This window comes from Bubalus bubalis, chromosome 19 (genome assembly GCF_019923935.1).
Source record: "Bubalus bubalis isolate 160015118507 breed Murrah chromosome 19, NDDB_SH_1, whole genome shotgun sequence".
Lineage (NCBI taxonomy): Eukaryota > Metazoa > Chordata > Mammalia > Artiodactyla > Bovidae > Bubalus > Bubalus bubalis.
The window spans coordinates 23798332-23817752 of NC_059175.1; the positions used below are offsets into that span (position 1 = coordinate 23798332).

Genomic DNA, 19421 nt, shown 5'->3' on the forward strand with positions numbered 1-19421 from the left:
TAAATAAGCCAGAGATCACCTCTTCTAGATTTACTGTAGTTAGGTTGTCTTTTGATTAGAAATGATGGTGGCAACTCTCATCTGTATATTCTAGGTCCAAGGATGTTTCCATAAGAATTATGTGCTTTTAAACTTTAATGATCTGTTAGATGAAATCCATGTATTACTTATAATGGTAGATGAAACTGACAAGTTTTTAAATGCCTCTAAATAAATATATATGAGCATAAATGATAAACATTATTGCTTATCTTGATACAAGTGTTATTGTGTATCTTGATATAAGATTCTATTCCAGCTTTCATTTTTGAACTTCTAATGATCTGATTGGATCCATGATTCTGTTTTTCAGCTGACTGTGGGGAAATCATTAATCTTTCTCCTCTACCTATAAGTAAAGTTGTTTATTTGAAAATAATTTTATTTGGCTGTATAATCACCCCAATCTGAAATGCTCCCTTATAGATCTGAATATCCTGGACTGGAATTTTCAAAATCTTATTGCCATAGCCCTTGGATCTTCTGTATACATCTGGAATGGGGATAATCACAACAGAATTGAAAATATGTACTTCAGTCTCCCTTGTAAATACGTGTCTTCTGTGTCCTGGATGACAGAGGGGACCTGCCTGGCCGTTGGTACCAGCGAGGGAGAAATACAAGTACTGGGCAGCGTTTCTGTCTCACAGCGTGTTCTCTATAGTGGCGGGATAACCAAGGTTGACTTTTTTAAAGCTTTTTTTTTTATATGGACCATTTTAAAAATCTTTATTGAATTTGGTACAGCATTGCTTCTGTTTTATGTTCTGTTTCTTTGGCTGCAAGGCATGTAGGATCTTAGCCCCCTGACCAGGGATCAAGCCCATACCTTCTGCATTGGAAGGCAAAGTCTTGACCACTGGACCACCAGGGAAGTCCCTAAGATTGACTTTTAATAACAGATTGACTATTTAATAAAATAAAGAAACTTATAGTAGATGTGGTACTTGAAGCTATGGGGCGTAAGAGGATATGCCATTCTGGGGTCTTCCCTGAATGCTATTTAATGAGGATGTAGGCATACTCTGCTTTGTTTTTTCACACAATCTTTCTTTGTGTCACATTTCCTTTTATCCCCTCACTTTTTTCTCTCAAACTAAAGTTGGGCTTATGAGATCCCCAGTTTTTAGAACTTTGAAGATAAGTCCTAAAACTGAAATAGATAGCCTTCCAGTCCTCCTTTCTTACCTAAAGCCAAAATCAGAAGTAGAGTTACTTAAAAGTAGTGAATTTTTTTCTAATAGGCTCTCTAAAATGGAAGCTTAGCAAGTTTCATCAATCTATCTAATTTCTCATGTATTATTATTATTGTTTATTAGCAACAGATAAACAATATTGCTTGGGTGCCCAATGACTTTGGAGGGCCACAGATGGCTCTACTGTTTTTTCATCTCTGTAATGGCCTATGAGGGTCATGTCATGATTTCTTCTTATGCCAAAGTTTTCATTCTTAATATGGGTTAGAATATCATTTTTAGCTGGCAGGAAAGGAGTCTCTTGGCAGTAAATGGAATTCCTGACCCTAGAAATTGTGTAGGCACTCAAATTTTATTTGTTGTTAACTGTAGGTGGATTTCCAGCTTTGGAATTCCCATAGTTTGAAGGAACTAGAAGTGTCAAATAGTGATTCTCAACCTTTTGCAGTTGACTGAATTCACCTAAGAAACTTTAAAATAAATGCCGAATGCCCAGGATCTTACTCCCACCATTGAATCAGAATGTCTAGCACCCAAACTCTGCTCCCTAGATGATCCAAATATGCAGACAGCATTGAAAACTGCTTTAGGGTTAGAGGTGCTGAACTTTCACTTAGCACGAGGGCTGGCTGTATCAAGACTAACTGCCTATTAGCCCTTTGAGAAGATTGTGGGTTGTGAAAATGCTAATTAATCATGCTTTTTCATTTTTTTTCAGTTATGGGATGTGGTCACTAAAAAGCGACTGAGAAATATGCTTGGCCATTTGTCAGTAGTTGGGGCTCTAAGCTGGAATCACTATATCCTCAGCAGGTGAGAAGCATCTTATTGGAACCGATTATGTTTGCATCACCAATTGATTACAGGTGAACAGAGCTATAAAATTTGAAACCAAAGTAAAACCAAACAGACATGATTAGTAACAGTCATGATCCTACCATAACTGTCAGCTGTTCAGACCTTCTGATGCTATAAGTGGTCCAGTGGCCACGTGTACCATGGTGGCTCTGTGTCTGCAGCGTGTACTCGTACTGGGATTGTGAGGTTCAAAATCACAGGTGAAATGATTGTTAAAGTAAAATGTAAAACTCTGTTGAAGCTGAAATTTGCTCTATGTACTTGCTAGAGGGATATTTTGTTGAAATCAGTATTTATTGCTGTCAGTATCACTAATGTGAAATATGTTAAGCTTTCTGGGGGCATAATTCCAATTCACAAACCCACAGAGGTTAGAGCTGGAAGGAACCTCATAGAATAACCAGTTCAGTGATTCTCAAACTTGACCCTGTGTCAGAATGGCCTGGAATGCTCCTCAAAACCCAGATTGCTGCCCTTTCTCTGAGAATTTGAGATCCTGTAGGTCTGATGTTGGGCTGATAATATGCATTTCTAATTTCGCAAGTGATGTTGATGCTTCCTCACTTTTGAGAACTACTGATTTAGTTGTCTAACTGCTTCTTTTTGACTAGAAAAGTTAAATGACTTGTCCCTGTGAGCCTACATAATCAGTCTAAATATTTATTTAATAAGTCATTCAGCTTCATACGGTATTTCTTAAATAAAACTCAGAGCCTTCTATAATTTCTTTCAGTAGCTCAGATGTAAATTGAGATTTCAAAACTTTGTGATTATAGCCAAACTTAAAACTGCTGCTGCTGCTGCTAAGTCGCTTAACTTAAAACTACTTACGCAAAATGCCCTTGTAAAGGAATAAATACTTACCCTGAGGCGTTGTTGCAGCCAAATCAATTCTATACTTGGGTTCCTTTTACAATCTACACTGTGTAAGTTTAGTTTCATTATCCATGAGGAATATGAGCAAAATATTTTCTTAAAATAATAGCAGCTAAAGCGTCTGCCTGTAATGCGGGAGACCTGGGTTTGATCTCTGGATTGGGAAGATCCTCTGGAGAAGGAAATGGCAACCCACTCCAGTACTCTTGCCTGGAAAATCCCATGGATGGAGGAGCTTGGTAGGCTGCAGCCTATGGGTTTGCAAAGAGTTGGACACGAGTAAGCGACTTCACTTTCAAAATGTTTGGAGTACTCTGTGCCAGGAACTGTGCTAATACTTGTTGTGTATAACTGTGTTTTAATCCCTGCAACAATACTACAAAGTGGTTTATATCCCCCACATCCTCTTTTTTTGAGGAGTAAACTGAGACAGCAGCCTTAAGTCACGTGGTTAGCATAAGGGGAAGAGTCAGGCTTTGAACCAAGTGTTCTGGCTACAGAGTCTATACAGTTCATCAGAATGCTATTCAGGGCTGAGCCTAAGTAGTTTTTTAAAAATCTGACACTGGACTTTGAGAAATTTCAAGAAATAATTGTAGGCACTTATTTATTTTCTCCTTGGGGAAAACTAGTGCAGAAATTATCAGTATCACTCATTATCTTTGAGTGATAGGACCTTTATCATCATTTGGATCCAAATTTGGATCCAGTGATTTTGAATCATATTGCAGTTTGTTGTGACTTGCAGATAGTTTTATAATCTTTTTAGATGATAGTAGAATGAACAAGTAGATCTGCAGATTAATAGAAAAAGGAAATAGTACATTTCTATGTCTAACATATATATGGTATATGCACCATTTCATTGAGATAATATGAAGTATTGAATTCCAGAAAAGTAATATTTCCTGTGTCCAATACATAAACTACTATCTGGGAAAATATGATAATCTTCTAAATTTATTTTTTCCATGTCTGTCTGTATCATATTAAAGCCACTGGAGATATCTATCAAAGGATATATTTTTAATATCCAGATTTGAAACTGTCAGACAAATCTACTTAACTTGTGAGAAGAATACTCCATCCTTATTAAGTCAAGAAATGTCTATGTTTTGAATCTATCCTAAGGGGTTTTTCAAGCGTATGAACAGTATTTCATGTTATGCTTATACAGCAGTAGGGCTCAAGTTCTCTGTCCTAACCTGCCCCTTTACCTCTTGGCAGTGGATCGAGACTGGGCCGTGTTTACCATCACGACGTTCGGGTAGCCCAACACCATGTTGGAACTCTTCAACACAAACAAGCTGTGTGTGGTGTGAAGTGGGCGCCTGGTGGCAGGCTGCTTTCCAGTGGCTGTAGTGATGGACTGCTAACTATATGGCCCTATGATCCAGGTGCAAATGCACAGGGTCCCCCAGTAAAAGTCATACATCAATCTACAGCAGTCAAGGTAAGAAATTCAACAGTTTTGAAAGGTATGCTTGGGGTGGTGGTTAAGCATGGGATCATCTGGTGTAAAGGTTAGTTAAAATATAGCTTTGCTAAAGTGACAAGGCAAAAGCTCTCTTGCAGAGAGTTGCTTCCTGCAAGGAGCTGCTTATATTCTTAGATGTCTTATCAGAAATACAGTGAATTGAACTAAGATATTGTCGACTACAAATTGGCACTTGCCATTGGCTCTTGCCCTCTGCCTCTATAAGAATTAAATCATGTACTGCTGCAGCGGCTAATTTTCAATACCCCCTGAAGGATTTCTCTGGTGGCTCAGATGGTGAAGAATCTGCCTGCAATGTGGGAGACCCAGGTTTGATCCCTACGTCAGGAAGATCCCCTGAAGAAGGGAGTGCCTACCCACTCCAGTATTCTTGCCTGGAGAATCCCATGGACAGAGGAGCCTGGCAGGCTACAGTCCACGGGATCACAGTCGGACATGACTGAAGCAACTTAGTGTAGTGTCAAAGGAGTTCAGGGCGAAGAACACAAATCAAACAGTGTTCTTGGGGAAAACAGGCAGAACAGGTCTTCAGAGAGTTCAGGAGCTGATTTTTTGAGCCCAATTCTTATATCTCCCACATCTAGAGAAGCACTAAAATCCTTCATGGTCACGACTGCTCCTTGTGACTAGCAGAAACTTTCTGCAGAAAATAGGTGCTTGAGTGCATGTACTCACCAAGATCACATATATACTGACCTTCCTTCTACCTCTTTGAAGGAGTTTCTCAGAGGTATCTGAGCTGCTGTCTCCTGGGTTATCGTCCTCATTTTGCCCCACGTAAAACTTACTCACGACTCTTCCTGCTGTGCATTTTTTTTAAGTTGGCAATAGAGTTTCTGGAAACCTGAACAAGTCAGGCCTTGTGGCATCTACTACCCGGGGAATCATAAAAACAGTCACTGGTGTAAATGTTCTCACATGCGCTGCAGACTAGCCAGTTATAACGAGCAGACTTCAGATATTGACATCTGTGTGATTCTGCCCATGATGGAGCTTCTAGTTTTGCCAAAACAGCTTGGTTGTAGTAAAAGCTAATTAGAAATAGGGTACTGAAGAGAATGATTACTAATAAATATAAAAAATACTAATATTTATCCTGTGATAAAACTGAGGTTCCTAGGCTCAAGAGAATTTCTCAGCCTCTTCAAATTAGATGCAAAATTTTGTGTTTATTGAAATAGCTCTCTTATTCAGCCCAGTAAGGGGTGTAATAGAATGGTCATTTGAAAAAGACAATTAAGGCAGGTAACCATAAGATATAGAACATATATAGTAAATATTTAATTTCAATTTATTTTATTCAACAAATATTTTATTTCAATTCAATTTTAATTTCAAAATTAAATTGTACATTTATTCATAATACAAGGCCAAGGTCTTTAGTTTGAATGAAGTTTGGCTGGTTAGAGTTCTTCACTGTCTTTCTTGTATGAACTACAATCATATTTCATTGTCTGTGGTTTCTAATTATGTTTATTCTGATACCTATTATTATGTAACAAATTACCCTGAGTCCTAGTGGCTGGCTTAGCATAATTATTTTATTATCTTTTATGGTTTCTGTGGGTCAGACTTTGGGAAGGGCTCTTCTGAGCAGTTCTGGCTCAGGGTCTCTCATGAGGTTGCAGTCAGACAGTGACTGAAGCTGCAAGTGCTAGGACCTGGGGCAGTGTTGGCTGGCCAGTCATCCTTCCCTCTTCATGTGGTCTCAAAGCTTCTCTACATCGTTTGGGCTAGTCTTACCACGTGGGCTTCCTTACCACATGGGGAGGTGGATTTCGTGGTTCAGGGCAACAGGGCCAGTGCTTCTGAGAGCAAGGTGCAAGTGGCCTCCTTAGGGGAAGCACACTGACTGAAACCGCCCACCCTGCCCAGGCACCATAGTAACTGTTTGCATGAGTTGTTTTAGGACAGGAGGTCCTGGTAAGGAACACGGAACTAATAAGCTACCACCAACTGGAAGAGTTCAGGAAAGGTCAAAAGGAGACACCACAGGTCCGACTACCTCCCAGAATCATCCTCTCTGGCATCCATCTTGGCTGAACAAGGTGTGCACCACCAGCAAGGACTCTGAGTCAGAATGATTGGCTAAAGACAACCTGGAAACTAATCCCCTCACCATAAAAACGGAGACTATGAGCCACTGGCAGAGATGTGCTCCTGGGTTCCCTTACCCTACTGCTCTCCACCCGGGTGCCCTTTCCCAATAAAATCTCTTGTTTTGTCAGCACATGTGTCTCCTCGGACAATTCATTTCTGAGTGTTAGATAAGAGCCCAGTTTCAGGCCCTGGAAGGGTTCCCCCTTCCAGCAACAGCATCACCTTTTATGACCCAATTCCAGAAGCCATGTAGTGACACTTTTGGTGCATTCGGTTGTTTGCAAGCCAGTCCCAAGCCCTCCCAGATTCAAAGGGAGGAGAATGAGATTCTACATATTGATGGAGGATGTTGGCAAAGTTCTAGATGGGCAAGTGGGATGGGAGATTAATTTTTAATGATAAATGAGCTTAAACTGAGGATGAGATTAGTATACTCATCTGATCCTGGTGTTGTAAAAAGTTACTACTATTTGGAAAAAATTATGTCAGCACTTCTGAAGCTTGGAATTTACCTAAAAAATAATATATTGGAAACAAAGACATATGCCAGAATATATTCATTAGAGTATTGTTTATAAAAACAAACAATACAACCCCCTCCCCTCCCGCCCCACAACTTTCTCCAAAAAGCTCAACCCAACCCAGTGCAAACCAAATGAAAATAAGATGAAGATCAGGGAATTCCTTGGTGGTATGGTGGTTAGGACTCTGCGCTTCTACTGCTGGGGACCCGGGTTTGATCCCTTGTTGGCAAACTAAGATCCCACAAGCTGCATGTGGTGCAGCCAAAAAAATATTGCCATTTGGAACAAAAAACAAGTGAAAAAAATCAACCTGAGTGTAGCATTAGAACAAACATTAATTAGAGTATAATAACATGATAGAATATTGTGGGATAATTAAAAATTATAATTTTGAAAAATATGTTAAACATGGGAAACTATAAGTGAAAACATCAGAATTAGCAATAGTAATTTATAACTAAAGAATAGGCAATTTTATTTTCTAAACTGTATTAGTGAAAGGGTTAACAGCCTTGGTAGGAAGGCCAGAGGTCCCCAGGTGGCAGGAGGAAATAAACTGCAAGTGGCAGAAGTTTTTTTTTTTTTTTGTTTTTTTCTTTTCTCTTCTAATCCTGTCTTGTCATGGCAACACCTGGTTCAACCTGAACTTAACTTTTCTCAAGCCTTGAGCTAAACAATGTGATTTTTCTTATGGAAATGTTAACATAGCTTTTCTTAAGCTATGTTAATGAAACTATGTATTTGTCTTGGAATCTGCCTTTCTTCAAATTGGTTCGCCTAAGACTCAAACCTTGAACAGTTAATAGATCAACAAACCAGTACATCTTACTCATGGAAATAGTCTCTTAAGCTATGTTAAGGAAACTATGTATTGGCTTGGAAATCTGCCTTTCTTCAAGACTCATGTCAATTGCTTCATGACTGGGGATGACTCACTTTGTGCAGTGCTATCTCAAGTGCATGTTGTGGGAGAGGGGCCTGGTGCAGCTCTCTGTTTTGAGGTGTCCCTTTATCCAATTAGCAAGTTGCTAACGGGTACAAAGCGCCTTGCTAAAAGCTAGCAAGGGGGCACTGTTTCTGTCCCCTTCTGATGTTTATATCAGAAGCTTTCTCTATTTTATACTTCAATAAACCTTTGCTACACAAAAGCTCTGAGTGATCAAGCCTTGTCTCTGGCCCTGGATTGAATCCCTCTCTTCCAGAAGACACAAATCCTGGTATCGTTCACAGCTCGTAGCAGCAACCTTTCATTAGGATTTGAAACATAAGATTTTTTGTGTTGCGAGCAAGCAGGTATAGCTCTCCATTCCCTTCTGTTCCCTTCTCTGACCTAGAACCTAAGGACACAGGTAGACAAACCAGAGGACTGCATTTTGTAATCAGATTCTAGAGGTACATGTCAAATATTTTAGCAGCAGATTTTTTGCCCCAGAGGATATGTTGAATGTAGCTTTTCAAACATATCATTGTGTAATTTTTCTGTTTGAAATACTTGCACGTGTTACCTAAATTTGAAGAAGATGACAATAGGTGATTTCTAGTCCATGAGAAGTAATCTCTGGAGAGGGCAGTAGCTCTCGCCTTTGGATCAGAGGTTCTGGAGATCTGCCATGGGGGCAGACCTCTGGAACTTCTGGTTATATGTGTGCATCTCATTCATGAGTTCACCTCCAAAGCTGACCTGCCCGTGTGATTATTTGGAACTTTAAAGGCCATTGATTGGTGTCCCTGGCAGACTGAAGTCCTCGCTGTTGGAGGAGGAATGAAGGATGGACGCTTACACATCCTGGACATAAATACTGGGCAGAGCATCCAGACCCCAAGCACAGACTCACAGGTAAATGTCTTTCCTGGAGTTCACCTTCATTCTGATCTTCTAGAATCTTGTGAAACTGATATATGATAGAGCATAGGACCCAAACACACCTCTCTTTAGCTGCTGAGTCTATAGGAGTTTCAGCTCCTAAGAGTTTCCTTCTGTAAAACCCTTTTCACCTGTGAGTTGCAAGTTAATTTAACTTGTGTATCTTTTTTTTTTTTTTCCATTTTCTTTCTCAGGTCTGCTTTAACTGTGAAAATTGGGAGCAGTCTGACTGGACAGTGATCATGCTGTTGTTGTTCAGTCGCTAAGTTGTGTCCAACTCTGCAACCCCATGGACCACAGCACACCAGACTTCCCTGTCCATCACTAATTCCCTGAGTTTCCTCAAACTCATGTCCTTTGAGTTGATTATGCCATCCAACCATCTCATCCTCTGTCATCCCCTTCTCCTCCTGCCTCAGTCTTTCCCAGCATCAGGGTCTTTTCTAATGAGTCAGTTCTTTTTATCAGGTGGCCAAAGTATTGGAGCTTCAGCTTCAGCATCAGTCCTTCTAATGAATATTCAGGGTTGATTTCCTTTAGGATTGACTGGTTTAATCTCCTTGCAGTCCAAGGGTCTTTTAAAAGTCTTCTCCAGCACCACAATTCGAAAACATCAATTCTTCGATGTTCAGCCTTCTTTATGGTCAACTGTCGCATCCACACATGACTACTGGATAAACCATAGGTTTGACTATATGAACCTTTGTCGGCAAAGTGATGTCTCTGCCTTTTAACACACTGTCTTGTTTTGTCATAGCTTTACTTCCAAGGAGAAAGTGTCTTTTCATTTAATGGCTTCAGTCACTGGCTGCAGTGACTTTGGAGCTCAAGAAAATAAAATAATCATAGTCCACTTCAATTCATAGGTTCATTGTGCCTAAGTCTCCTTGTATATTTAGTTTTTTGTTGCTTTGGGATAAACTTACCTGGAACTAACGTAATTCCTCTAATAGCCTAACCCTATATGTAGACTGGAAGTAGATGTGGACAGAACATACTGCCTAAACTTAGTTTAAAATGCATTCAATGAATCAGAAATTGCCATAATTCTATATTTTGGGGATCATTATTACAGATTTGTTCCCTAACCTGGCTACCTAAGACAAAGGAGATCGCAACTGGCCAAGGTTCTCCCAAGAATGATGTGACTGTGTGGACCTGTCCTGGTCTGGCCAGGTCATGTGGATTTTTTGGTAAGTATATAGGTAGGTAAAATGACATGTACCTATTGCAAGGTGAGCTGTTATTGGTGGAAAAAGCCATGAATGGAAGATTTTCTTCTTCTGGTTCTTTGAAGTATATATTTTATTAGGGGAGAAAACCCTACTTACCACATCTCAGGGATAGATGAGTGTTTCTGAATTTGACTAAGATTGTTCATCACTTATAATGGTCATTTTTTTTGCATACGTGTAGGGATAATGAAGTGATAATTGTGGGCAGTTTTCAAACTGTGTTTCTGAACTCTGGAGTTAGCGTTGTAACTCACTGTACCCTATTTGGAAGAAGAACCAGCAGTGCTAAAATGTGTGGAAGATAAGAAAATATGCCAAGGGTGAGACATTATTCTGTGCGGGGAGACCATTCCAGAGCATGAGATTCTGGGGGAGCCTCTGCCCTTTCAAGACAGACTGATGTTGTTTCCTGGTGTGGTTCTGTAAACACTTACTGGCTACTTCTTGAGAGCAAGACCCCATGATGGAGAACAAGACTCGGGCCTTGTTCTCAAGAGTCTTAAACTATCTTTGGGTGCAATCTGAAATATTAAGGGGGGCTGAGGAAAATAGAAGTGTTTGTTGTTGAAGGAACAGGGCACTGACATCCAGTCTCTTGTAGACCTCTGATTATATATTCTGTCTTCTTCCTCTTGCCACTCATTTTCTGATCATCCCTGAAATGTATTTATTCAACATTTATTTATTAATATTAAGCATCTATTATGTACCAGGCAATTTTGATGGTGCTGGGCATACACAGGTGAGCCAGACAGACAATATCCTTGCCCTCATGGAGCCTATACTTCTGTGGGAGAAGTTAAACAAAAGTCAAATATATACGATATTAGGTGGTGATGATGCCATGACTCTCTGGAGATTCTGGGAATGTTATTTGGCAATGACAAAACACCTCAACAGAGAGTCTTCCTGCTTTTGCTGCTCAGCCTGGCTGGAGCTCTGGTTAGCCTCAAAATAACTTTCTATCCTTCAGCTGTTATACTGTGTGACTTGGTGAATAAAAATACAGATAGCTCTTGACAGAGCCACTTCAGTGCCAGAATGGGTGTAGGAGAAGCATGAGGTGGTCCTTGGCATATAGTGATTACGATTAACCAGACCTTTTTAGTTTAGGGAAACATATTAAATCAAGCCTTAAAACTTAGGTGGGAGTACTGATAGATAACTTTTGCATGAATTTGCTGATGCTCAGAATAAATAAGGTATTAGTGCTTTTATTATTTTTTCATTTATCTGGTCATAATAAGTTATACTTTTTAGTTTTAATGATTTGTGAATTTTTTTTTTATATTGGACAGCAGAGAGTATATTTAACTCTTCCTCCTTCCTGCAAAATGTTTTTGGTTAGAGAAGATGCAGTTAATTTTGAACTTTTAGACACTAATTTTCATCTCTAACTCAGTAGTTTCTTCTATGTACAATATTTCCCCAAAGTATTTAGCAGGAAGATTGTTTTACAAATGCACATCATATGGTCAGATAAATTTGGAAATTCTGAGTTAAATAAGAACAGTTTTTCTTTCTTAATTATGTCTCAAAGCCTTTGATACATTATGTGTGTTGGGAATCTCCAAGAGGAATCATTTGGTGTTTCCAAGCCAGGCTTCAGCAGTACGTGAACCGTGAACTTCCAGATGTTCAAGCCGGTTTTAGAAAAGGCAGAGGAACCAGAGATCAAATTGCCAACATCCGCTGGATCATCAAAAAAGCAAGAGAGCTCCAGAAAAACATCTATTTCTGCTTTATTGACTATGCCAAAGCCTTTGACTGTGTGGATCTTCTGAAAGAGATGGGAATACCAGATCACCTGACCTGCCTCTTGAGAAACCTATATGCAGGTCAGGAAGCAACAGTTAGAACTGGACATGGAAAAACAGACTGGTTCCAAATAGGAAAAGGAGTACGTCAAGGCTGTATATTGTCACCCTGCTTATTTAACTTCTATGCAGAGTCCATCATGAGAAACGCTGGGCTGGAAGAAGCACAAGCTGGAATCAAGATTACCGGGAGAAATATCAATAACCTCAGATATGCAGATGACACCACCCTTATGGCAGAAAGTGAAGAGGAACTAAAAAGCCTCTTGATGAAAGTAAAAGAGGTGAGTGAAAAAGTTGGCTTAAAGCTCAACATTCAGAAAACTAAGGTCACAGCATCTGGTCCCATCACTTCATGGGAAATAGATGGGGAAACAGTGGAAATAGTGTCAGACTTTATTTTTTGGGGCTCCAAAATCACTGCAGATGGTGATTGCAGCCATGAAATTAAAAGACGCTTACTCCTTGGAAGGAAAGTTATGACCAACCTAGATAGCATATTGGAGAAGGCAATGGCACCCCACTCCAGTACTCTTGCCTGGAAAACCCCATGGACAGAGGAGCCTGGTAGGCTGCAGTCCATGAGGTTGCTAAGAGTCGGACACAACTGAGCGACTTTACTTTCACTTTTCACTTTGATGCATTGGAGAAGGAAATGGCAACCCACTCCAGTGTTCTTGCCTGGAGAATCCCAGGGACAAGGGAGCCTGGTGGGCTGCCGTCTATGGGGTCACACAGAGTCAGACACGACTGAAGTGACTTAGCAGCAGCAGCAGCAGCAGATAGCATATTAAAAAGCAGAGATATTACTTTGCCAACCAAGGTCTGTCTAGTTAAGGCTATGGTTTTTCCAGTGGTCATGTATGGATGTGAGAGTTGGACTGTGAAGAAAGCTGAGCACTGAAGAATTGATGCTTTTGAACTATGGTGTTGGAGAAGACTGTTGAGAATCCCTTGGACTGCAAGGAGATCCAACTAGTCCATCCTAAAGAAGACCAGTCCTGGGTGTTCATTGGAAAGACTGATGCTGAGGCTGAAACTCCAATGCTTTGGTCACCTCATGCAAAGAGTTGACTCATTGGAAAAGACCCTGATGCTGGGAGGGATTGGTGGCATGAGGAGAAGGGGACGACAGAGGATGAGATGGCTGAATGGCATCACCAACTTGATGCACATGAGTTTGGGTAAACTCTGGGAGTGGTGATGGACAGGGAGGCCTGGCGTGCTGCGATTCATGGGGTCGCAAAGAGTCAGACAAGACTGAGTGACTGAACTGAACTGAACTGAAGTGAAGTTCTTTGGGAAATCTTTGTATGGGAACATCTCAAGATCTTGCTTCATGAACACCCTTCAGTGGGCAATGCCACATGGTGTGGGGCTGCTGAGGTCTTCAGCTTCTATGTGTTTTTACTGTGAGTCAGTGTTTCCATCATGGGTCAAGATCAGCATTGAATTAAAAATAGAATGGTATAGAATGGAAAAATGGAAAAGTAGGTTTTATTTTTTGAAACTTTTGTCATTGTTATCAGTACATTTGCATGTCTATATATGGGGTCACCACATAACATGTAGTTTTGACAATGAATTGTGGTCAAAAAGCTGGAAAGAAGCTATTTTCAATTATGGTCATGCTTTTAGTAATTCTCATCTTGTTACCCACAGTCATAATTCTCTGGAGGAAAATTTTAGTTAAAGAGGTCCTCATCCACCTGACTATAGAAGAAAGATGCCTTATAATTTCCCCTCCAACCCTCCCCCCACCCCCCTCCCCACCTCCGCCCCACCAAGGCTATAATTTCTAAGCTTTGAAACAGTGGTAGCTGACTTTCTGGCTTATAAGTGAGATCTGGCCTTTGACTAAGTTCTGTCAGTCCATCACACATGCGTCAGTGCATGGGCTCATTTACGGCTGTTGCTGCATAAAGAAAACCAACCTTTCCATGCTTGCAGTGACAGTACTCTTGGAACGTGGGGATGGAAATTCTGAAGAACTTGATCTGAAATAAGGTGGCACTTCCCTCTGTCTAGTAAACTAAGATTGTTGTGAATGTGAAAGAAGTATTTCAAGAACGCTTTTGTTTCTATCCAAAGGCCATTTTCCTAACAAGTTCTGGAAGTAGCTGTCCATCTTTTAAGTCAAGATATTGTGCAAAGTCTGTTCTATAAAAGATTTGGGACTTTCCCCCTGTTATCCCTTTTTCCACTTTCTCTCCCTCCTTCCTTTTCATCTTAATGCACATAATAAAGAATGCATGAGTATTTATCACTGATTATATTTATTGAATACAGTTTTCTTTTTAGGTTTAATTTTAAAGCATTCGTATAATGATCTATATTTTCCTAACTAAATTAAGTTGTTTTTCATTTATATGGCTTGTGTGTGTGTGTGTGTGTGTGTGCACGTGCGTGCACATGTACTCAGTCCTGTCTGACTCTTTGCAGCCCCATGGGCTGCAGCATGCCAGGTTCCTCTGTCTTTTACTATCTCCCAGAGTTTGCTCAGATTCATGTCCATTGAGACAGTGATGACATCTAACCATCTCATCCTCTTCCACCCCTTCTCCTTTGGTCTTCAATCTTTCCCAGCATAATAATGGATACTGGCCTTTAGTAGAAAAAGAATCTCTTCTTTGTGCTGGGTTTGGAGCATGGTAAACAGTTAAAGCTTTGAACTGGATTCCAGTTCTGGCTCTGTCATTAACCGGCTGTGTGACCTTGAACAAAGCGTTTGATATTCTTAAAGTTTTTCTTTAACTCTAAATTAAAAGGATGGCATTATATCAATGAATTTAAACATTTTTTATGCACCAACATGCCTAGGGCCAATCCCATGTGTCCTTGGGGACATGTCTCTGTGTGTGTTGTGTGTGTCTGTATATGCATGAAGGAGAGCGCTGGGAGTTCTGTGTGTAGGTGGAAAAAGCCCTAAGTATCTAAGAAATGTCTCCTTTAGGAGTGGAAAGTGTAGCTACACTCTTTGCTCTTGAGAATCTTGTGTCAGAGAACAAGATTATTTCTGAAATTCCAGCTCTCAATTGAGTTGTAAGCTGTACTGCTCTATGAGAGGGTGACCACCCATCTCATTTGATTTTATTTGTGCCCCCAAATACCTACCTATTCAGAAACATATCCCCCTCCTTCTTTCCTACTTTGTCCTAGTCCCAGCTTTCTTTCATGGAGTCAGCTTTGTCTATTTTGGTGTAAAGATTTGATCATGAATTGTTGGATTAGGATAGGTTTTGCAAAATATTTTCTGAGGAACATTAGTCCTTTAAGATGCTCAAGTCAAAAGGACCAAATAAGTTTCAGAAATGCTGTCTATTATAGCCTCTTCTCCCAAATATTTATAATGCATATGAAAGTGTTAGTCTCTCAGTTGTGTCCAACTCTTTACAACCCTATGGACTGTAACTCACCAGCCTCCTCTGTCCATGAAATTCTCCAGGCAAGAATACTGGAGTGGATTCCCATTTCCTCCTTCAGGGGATCGTCCCGACCCAGGGATCAAACCTGAGTCTCCTGCATTACAGACAGATTCTTTACCTACTGAGCCACTAGGGAAGCCCTATAATGCATATAGCAGTTTTGAAATAAGGAATCCTGTTTAATTTCCTTAACTTGGAGCTCTCAAATTAACATGATTATTAAAGACTCTTTTCATTTTTAAATACCTAACAACCTCATATAAAACTATTGTCCCACAGAATGTTCTTTGAGAAATGGTAAGTTGGAAAGAGGGGTATTGTCCTCAGAATTTCACACAAAGACTTATGTTTGCTTTGTGGGACAGATTTTTGTGTCCTTTTCCATGAAGCTGCATTAGTTTATTTGATTAGCTTCTTGAAACCAACATCCTAAAGGGATTACTTTCAGGGGAGGATAAGAAGAGGGATGGGGTGTGTGGTAGGAACATGGCCAAGGGAATTCCTGGGAGTTGGTGGAGTAGAGAAGATAGAACTAATAATGGTAGAAGGCATGAGGTTGTGGGGAACTAAAAGCTGGTCCCCTCAGAGCTATCCAAGTCAAGTCCCTGGAACCTGGGAATGGAACTTTATTTTGTGAAAGGGTCTTTGCAGGTGTAATTAAGTTGAGGATTTTGAGATGAGATCATTCTGGATTATCCGGATGGGCCCTAAATGTAACAGCAAGTGTCTTATAAGAGGCACACAGTGGAGAACAGACACACAGAAGTGGAGGCGACTTGACCGTGGAAGCAGAGACTGGAGTGATGTGGCCACCATTCTGGGACGGTCAACGGCTGCCAGAGCTAGAAGAGTCAGGGAATGGAGTCTCCAGAGGAAGCCGGCCCTGCCAACCCCTTGATTTGGGACTTCTGGCCTGTGAGAGAATATATTTCCATTGTCTTAAGCCATGCAGCTTGTGGTAATTTATTACAGCAGCCCTAGGGATCTAATACAAGGGGAAACACCCTGAAGGGGCAACAGTGAAGCAGAACTTGGCCACTTTAAGGTGTTCCCCAGAGCCCACGCTGACTGTTTTCTTGGCAAAGGTGCAGTGGGAGCGCCAGCCCTGAATGTGGCAGATGTTTGGAGAAGCCTTTTATCCTGGGATGGGATTCATGGCCCCCAGCTTAGGTTGCTTCCCAGTCCTAGGCAACAGCCCTTGACACGTGGAACACGAGCTGTCTGTCTGTCTTCCCACAGACCACCGAGGCCGAGTGCTACACCTGGCTTTGAGTCCAGACCAGACGCGAGTCTTTTCTGCTGCAGCGGATGGCACAGCCTGCATATGGAATTGCTGCTAGTCACTCAGCCCCTCCCGGCTTCAGCTTCCTCATTTTGACACAAGAATAATGATATTGGCCTTGCCTTCTCCACGGCATTGTCATGAGGCTCAAACAAGATGGTGCTTTTCCTGAGGTGAATGCCTGTTCCCCTGACTTTTTCTCAGGTTACTTTACTTGCTCTGTTTGATCCCACCACATCTTCCAGACGTTGTCTCTCATTCTGTGCTTCTCTTTCTGCTTTCCTCCTCCCCTTTTCTTCTTCTTTCTCTGTCTCCTCCGTGTTAGAGATGCATTTTCACTGCTATAGTCACAAGAATATCTACTGCAACGATTTGTAAACTCTTCTTTCCCCCTTCACTTTTCTCCCAAGCTCCAGCCTTATACTTAGATCTCTGGAGAGAGAGAGAGAGAGAGAGATATATATATATATATATATATATATTTTTTTTTTTTTTTCTATTTTGGCTGCGTGATATGGCATGCATGGGTCTTAGTTCCCTGACCAGGGATCAAACCCATGCCCTTGCAGTGGGAACTTGAAGTCGTAACCACTGGACCACCAGGGAAGTCCCTTGGTTATTTCTTCATTGAGATCCTTTTCTGTCTTTAGCTCAAACTCAATACATTAAAAACACAACTTATTCACTTGAATAAGCACAACTTACTCATTTAAATACTGATTAAAGTGCTCCTCTGTGTTAAGCATAAGGCTTCCCTGGTGGCTCAGTTGGTAGAGAGTCTGCCTGCAGTGTGGGAGACCTGGGTTCAATACCTGAGCTGGGAAGATCTCCTGGAGAAGGAAATGGCAACTCACTCCAGTATTCTTGCCTGGAGAATTCCATGGACAGAGGAACCTGGTGGGCTATAGTCCATAGGGTCACAAAGAGTCGGACATAACTGAGTAACTAACTTTAATATGGATTAAGCATATGGATTATTTCCTCTCAGACAAGGACTTCCTTGGGACTCCCTTTTCTCTCTTCATGATCTCATCTTACCCTAGTCATCCCATTACTCAGGGAGCCTCCTGATTATTCAGTTTACTCCTTGTTCTCTATCTTTTGTTTCACCCAAGGAACATCCTCGGAGAAGGCAATGGCACCCCACTCCAGTACTCTTGCCTGGAAAATCCCATGGACGGAGGAGCCTGGTGGGCTGCAGTCCATGGGGTCGCTAGGAATCAGACACGACTGAGTGACTTCACTTTCACTTTTCACTTTCATGCATTGGAGAAGGAAATGGCAACCCACTCCAGTGTTCTTGCCTGGAGAATCCCAGGGACGGGGGAGCCTGGTGGGCTGCCGTCTATGGGGTTGCACAGCGTCGGACGCAACTGAAGTGACTTAGCAGCAGCAGCAGCAGCAGCAGTAACGTCCTACGCACCTGATGACCAATTTGTGGCAATTGCCTTCTATCTGTTTCCTGTCTTTATTCTTAGTGGGTTTCCACATCACTGTTAGGTTTAATTTCTAAAAGCACTGTGCTGATCCTCCCAGTACCCTGCTCATAAACTCTCAGTGACTCCCCATTATCTAACCCCCCTTGGACCCCTCCAACCTCAACCTTGGAGTCCTGAGCCCAGAATCTGAAGTTAGGGGATCTATACTTAACTAGGCTCTGCCATAAACTTACTGAGTGACCTTGGGTATGCCACTACATTTGCAAATAGGGCTTTGGATTTGATAACTGCTAAGGTTTCTTCAAGCTCCATCAAGCCACTGTTCTTTTTAATGTTAACCCTCACTTACCTCCTGTGTTATCTCTGGGCTGTCATGATTTCCTGCCTTATGCCTTTGTTGGAGCTCTCATCTAGTCTGGAATTCCTGCACCTCAGTTCCTTTGCTCTGTACCTTCACTTAAGTCCTATCTTCTCCAGGAAGTGTTTTTGAAATAATGTTACCTGGCTTTGAACTCTTGGTATCTATCAGCCTGTGTCACCTACTTTGTGTTAATATAACTATTCTAGTTGTTTTAAAAAATCTTTTATTAGTATGGGAATCTTTGTTTATTTAAGCTTTAGCATGCTTATTTCTTTCACAAAATTATATTGAGGAGTTGAGGGAGCACATGTTATATTTTTTTAGTGTCCTCTGGAATGCTTTGCGTGTGTCAACTAACATATGTTGATTAATTTATTTACTTTATCATAAATGGCTTTTACCAATATACACACACTCCTTTAATACCTCTATTCAAAAAAGTAATACCAAGTAAAAGCCTTGATAATTGAAAAGTGGAATAGTAAATACAAGGAGTGTTAGGACTCTCCTGACAAACTGACAACGTATTCTGTTCTTTACCCTGTTTTTAAACTCAGAAAATCTGCTTGGTAGTGCTAGTAATTCTTACCTTACAAAATTTTAGGTCACCAAAAAGTGCAAATATGATACATCCCTGTAATGCACAGTCTTCTTTTTTAAGATAATGGCTTTCATTTGATCTTATTTAGCCAAGTATAAACTATTAGAAAAAGTTTAGCAGGGAAAGGAGCAAAATGGTGAGACCATTTCCAGTGTCCCCCACCATTCTGATATGGTTACATCTCTCTTAAAAATCTCATGAGACTATGACATGACCAAAGGACCAAAGATTACTTCTCTCAATTAATACTGGTGTGTAAACAAGGTTCTCATTTAAGAAAAACAGTGATATATCTTTTACCGCTCT

General features: G+C 40.8%; 1 protein-coding gene across 1 annotated transcript in view; it reads left to right on the plus strand.

The window, feature by feature from the left end:
* The window catches only part of CDC20B (cell division cycle 20B), a 68141-nt gene that overhangs the window by 47944 nt on the left and 776 nt on the right, over positions 1-19421 (plus strand). Inside the window, exons 7-12 of the mRNA XM_025270529.3 lie at positions 466-719; positions 1954-2048; positions 4197-4422; positions 8803-8928; positions 10031-10148; positions 16672-16887. Of these exons, the coding sequence (XP_025126314.3) occupies positions 466-719; positions 1954-2048; positions 4197-4422; positions 8803-8928; positions 10031-10148; positions 16672-16772 (920 nt within the window). The 3' untranslated portion in view covers positions 16773-16887. The remainder of the gene's footprint in view (positions 1-465; positions 720-1953; positions 2049-4196; positions 4423-8802; positions 8929-10030; positions 10149-16671; positions 16888-19421) is intronic.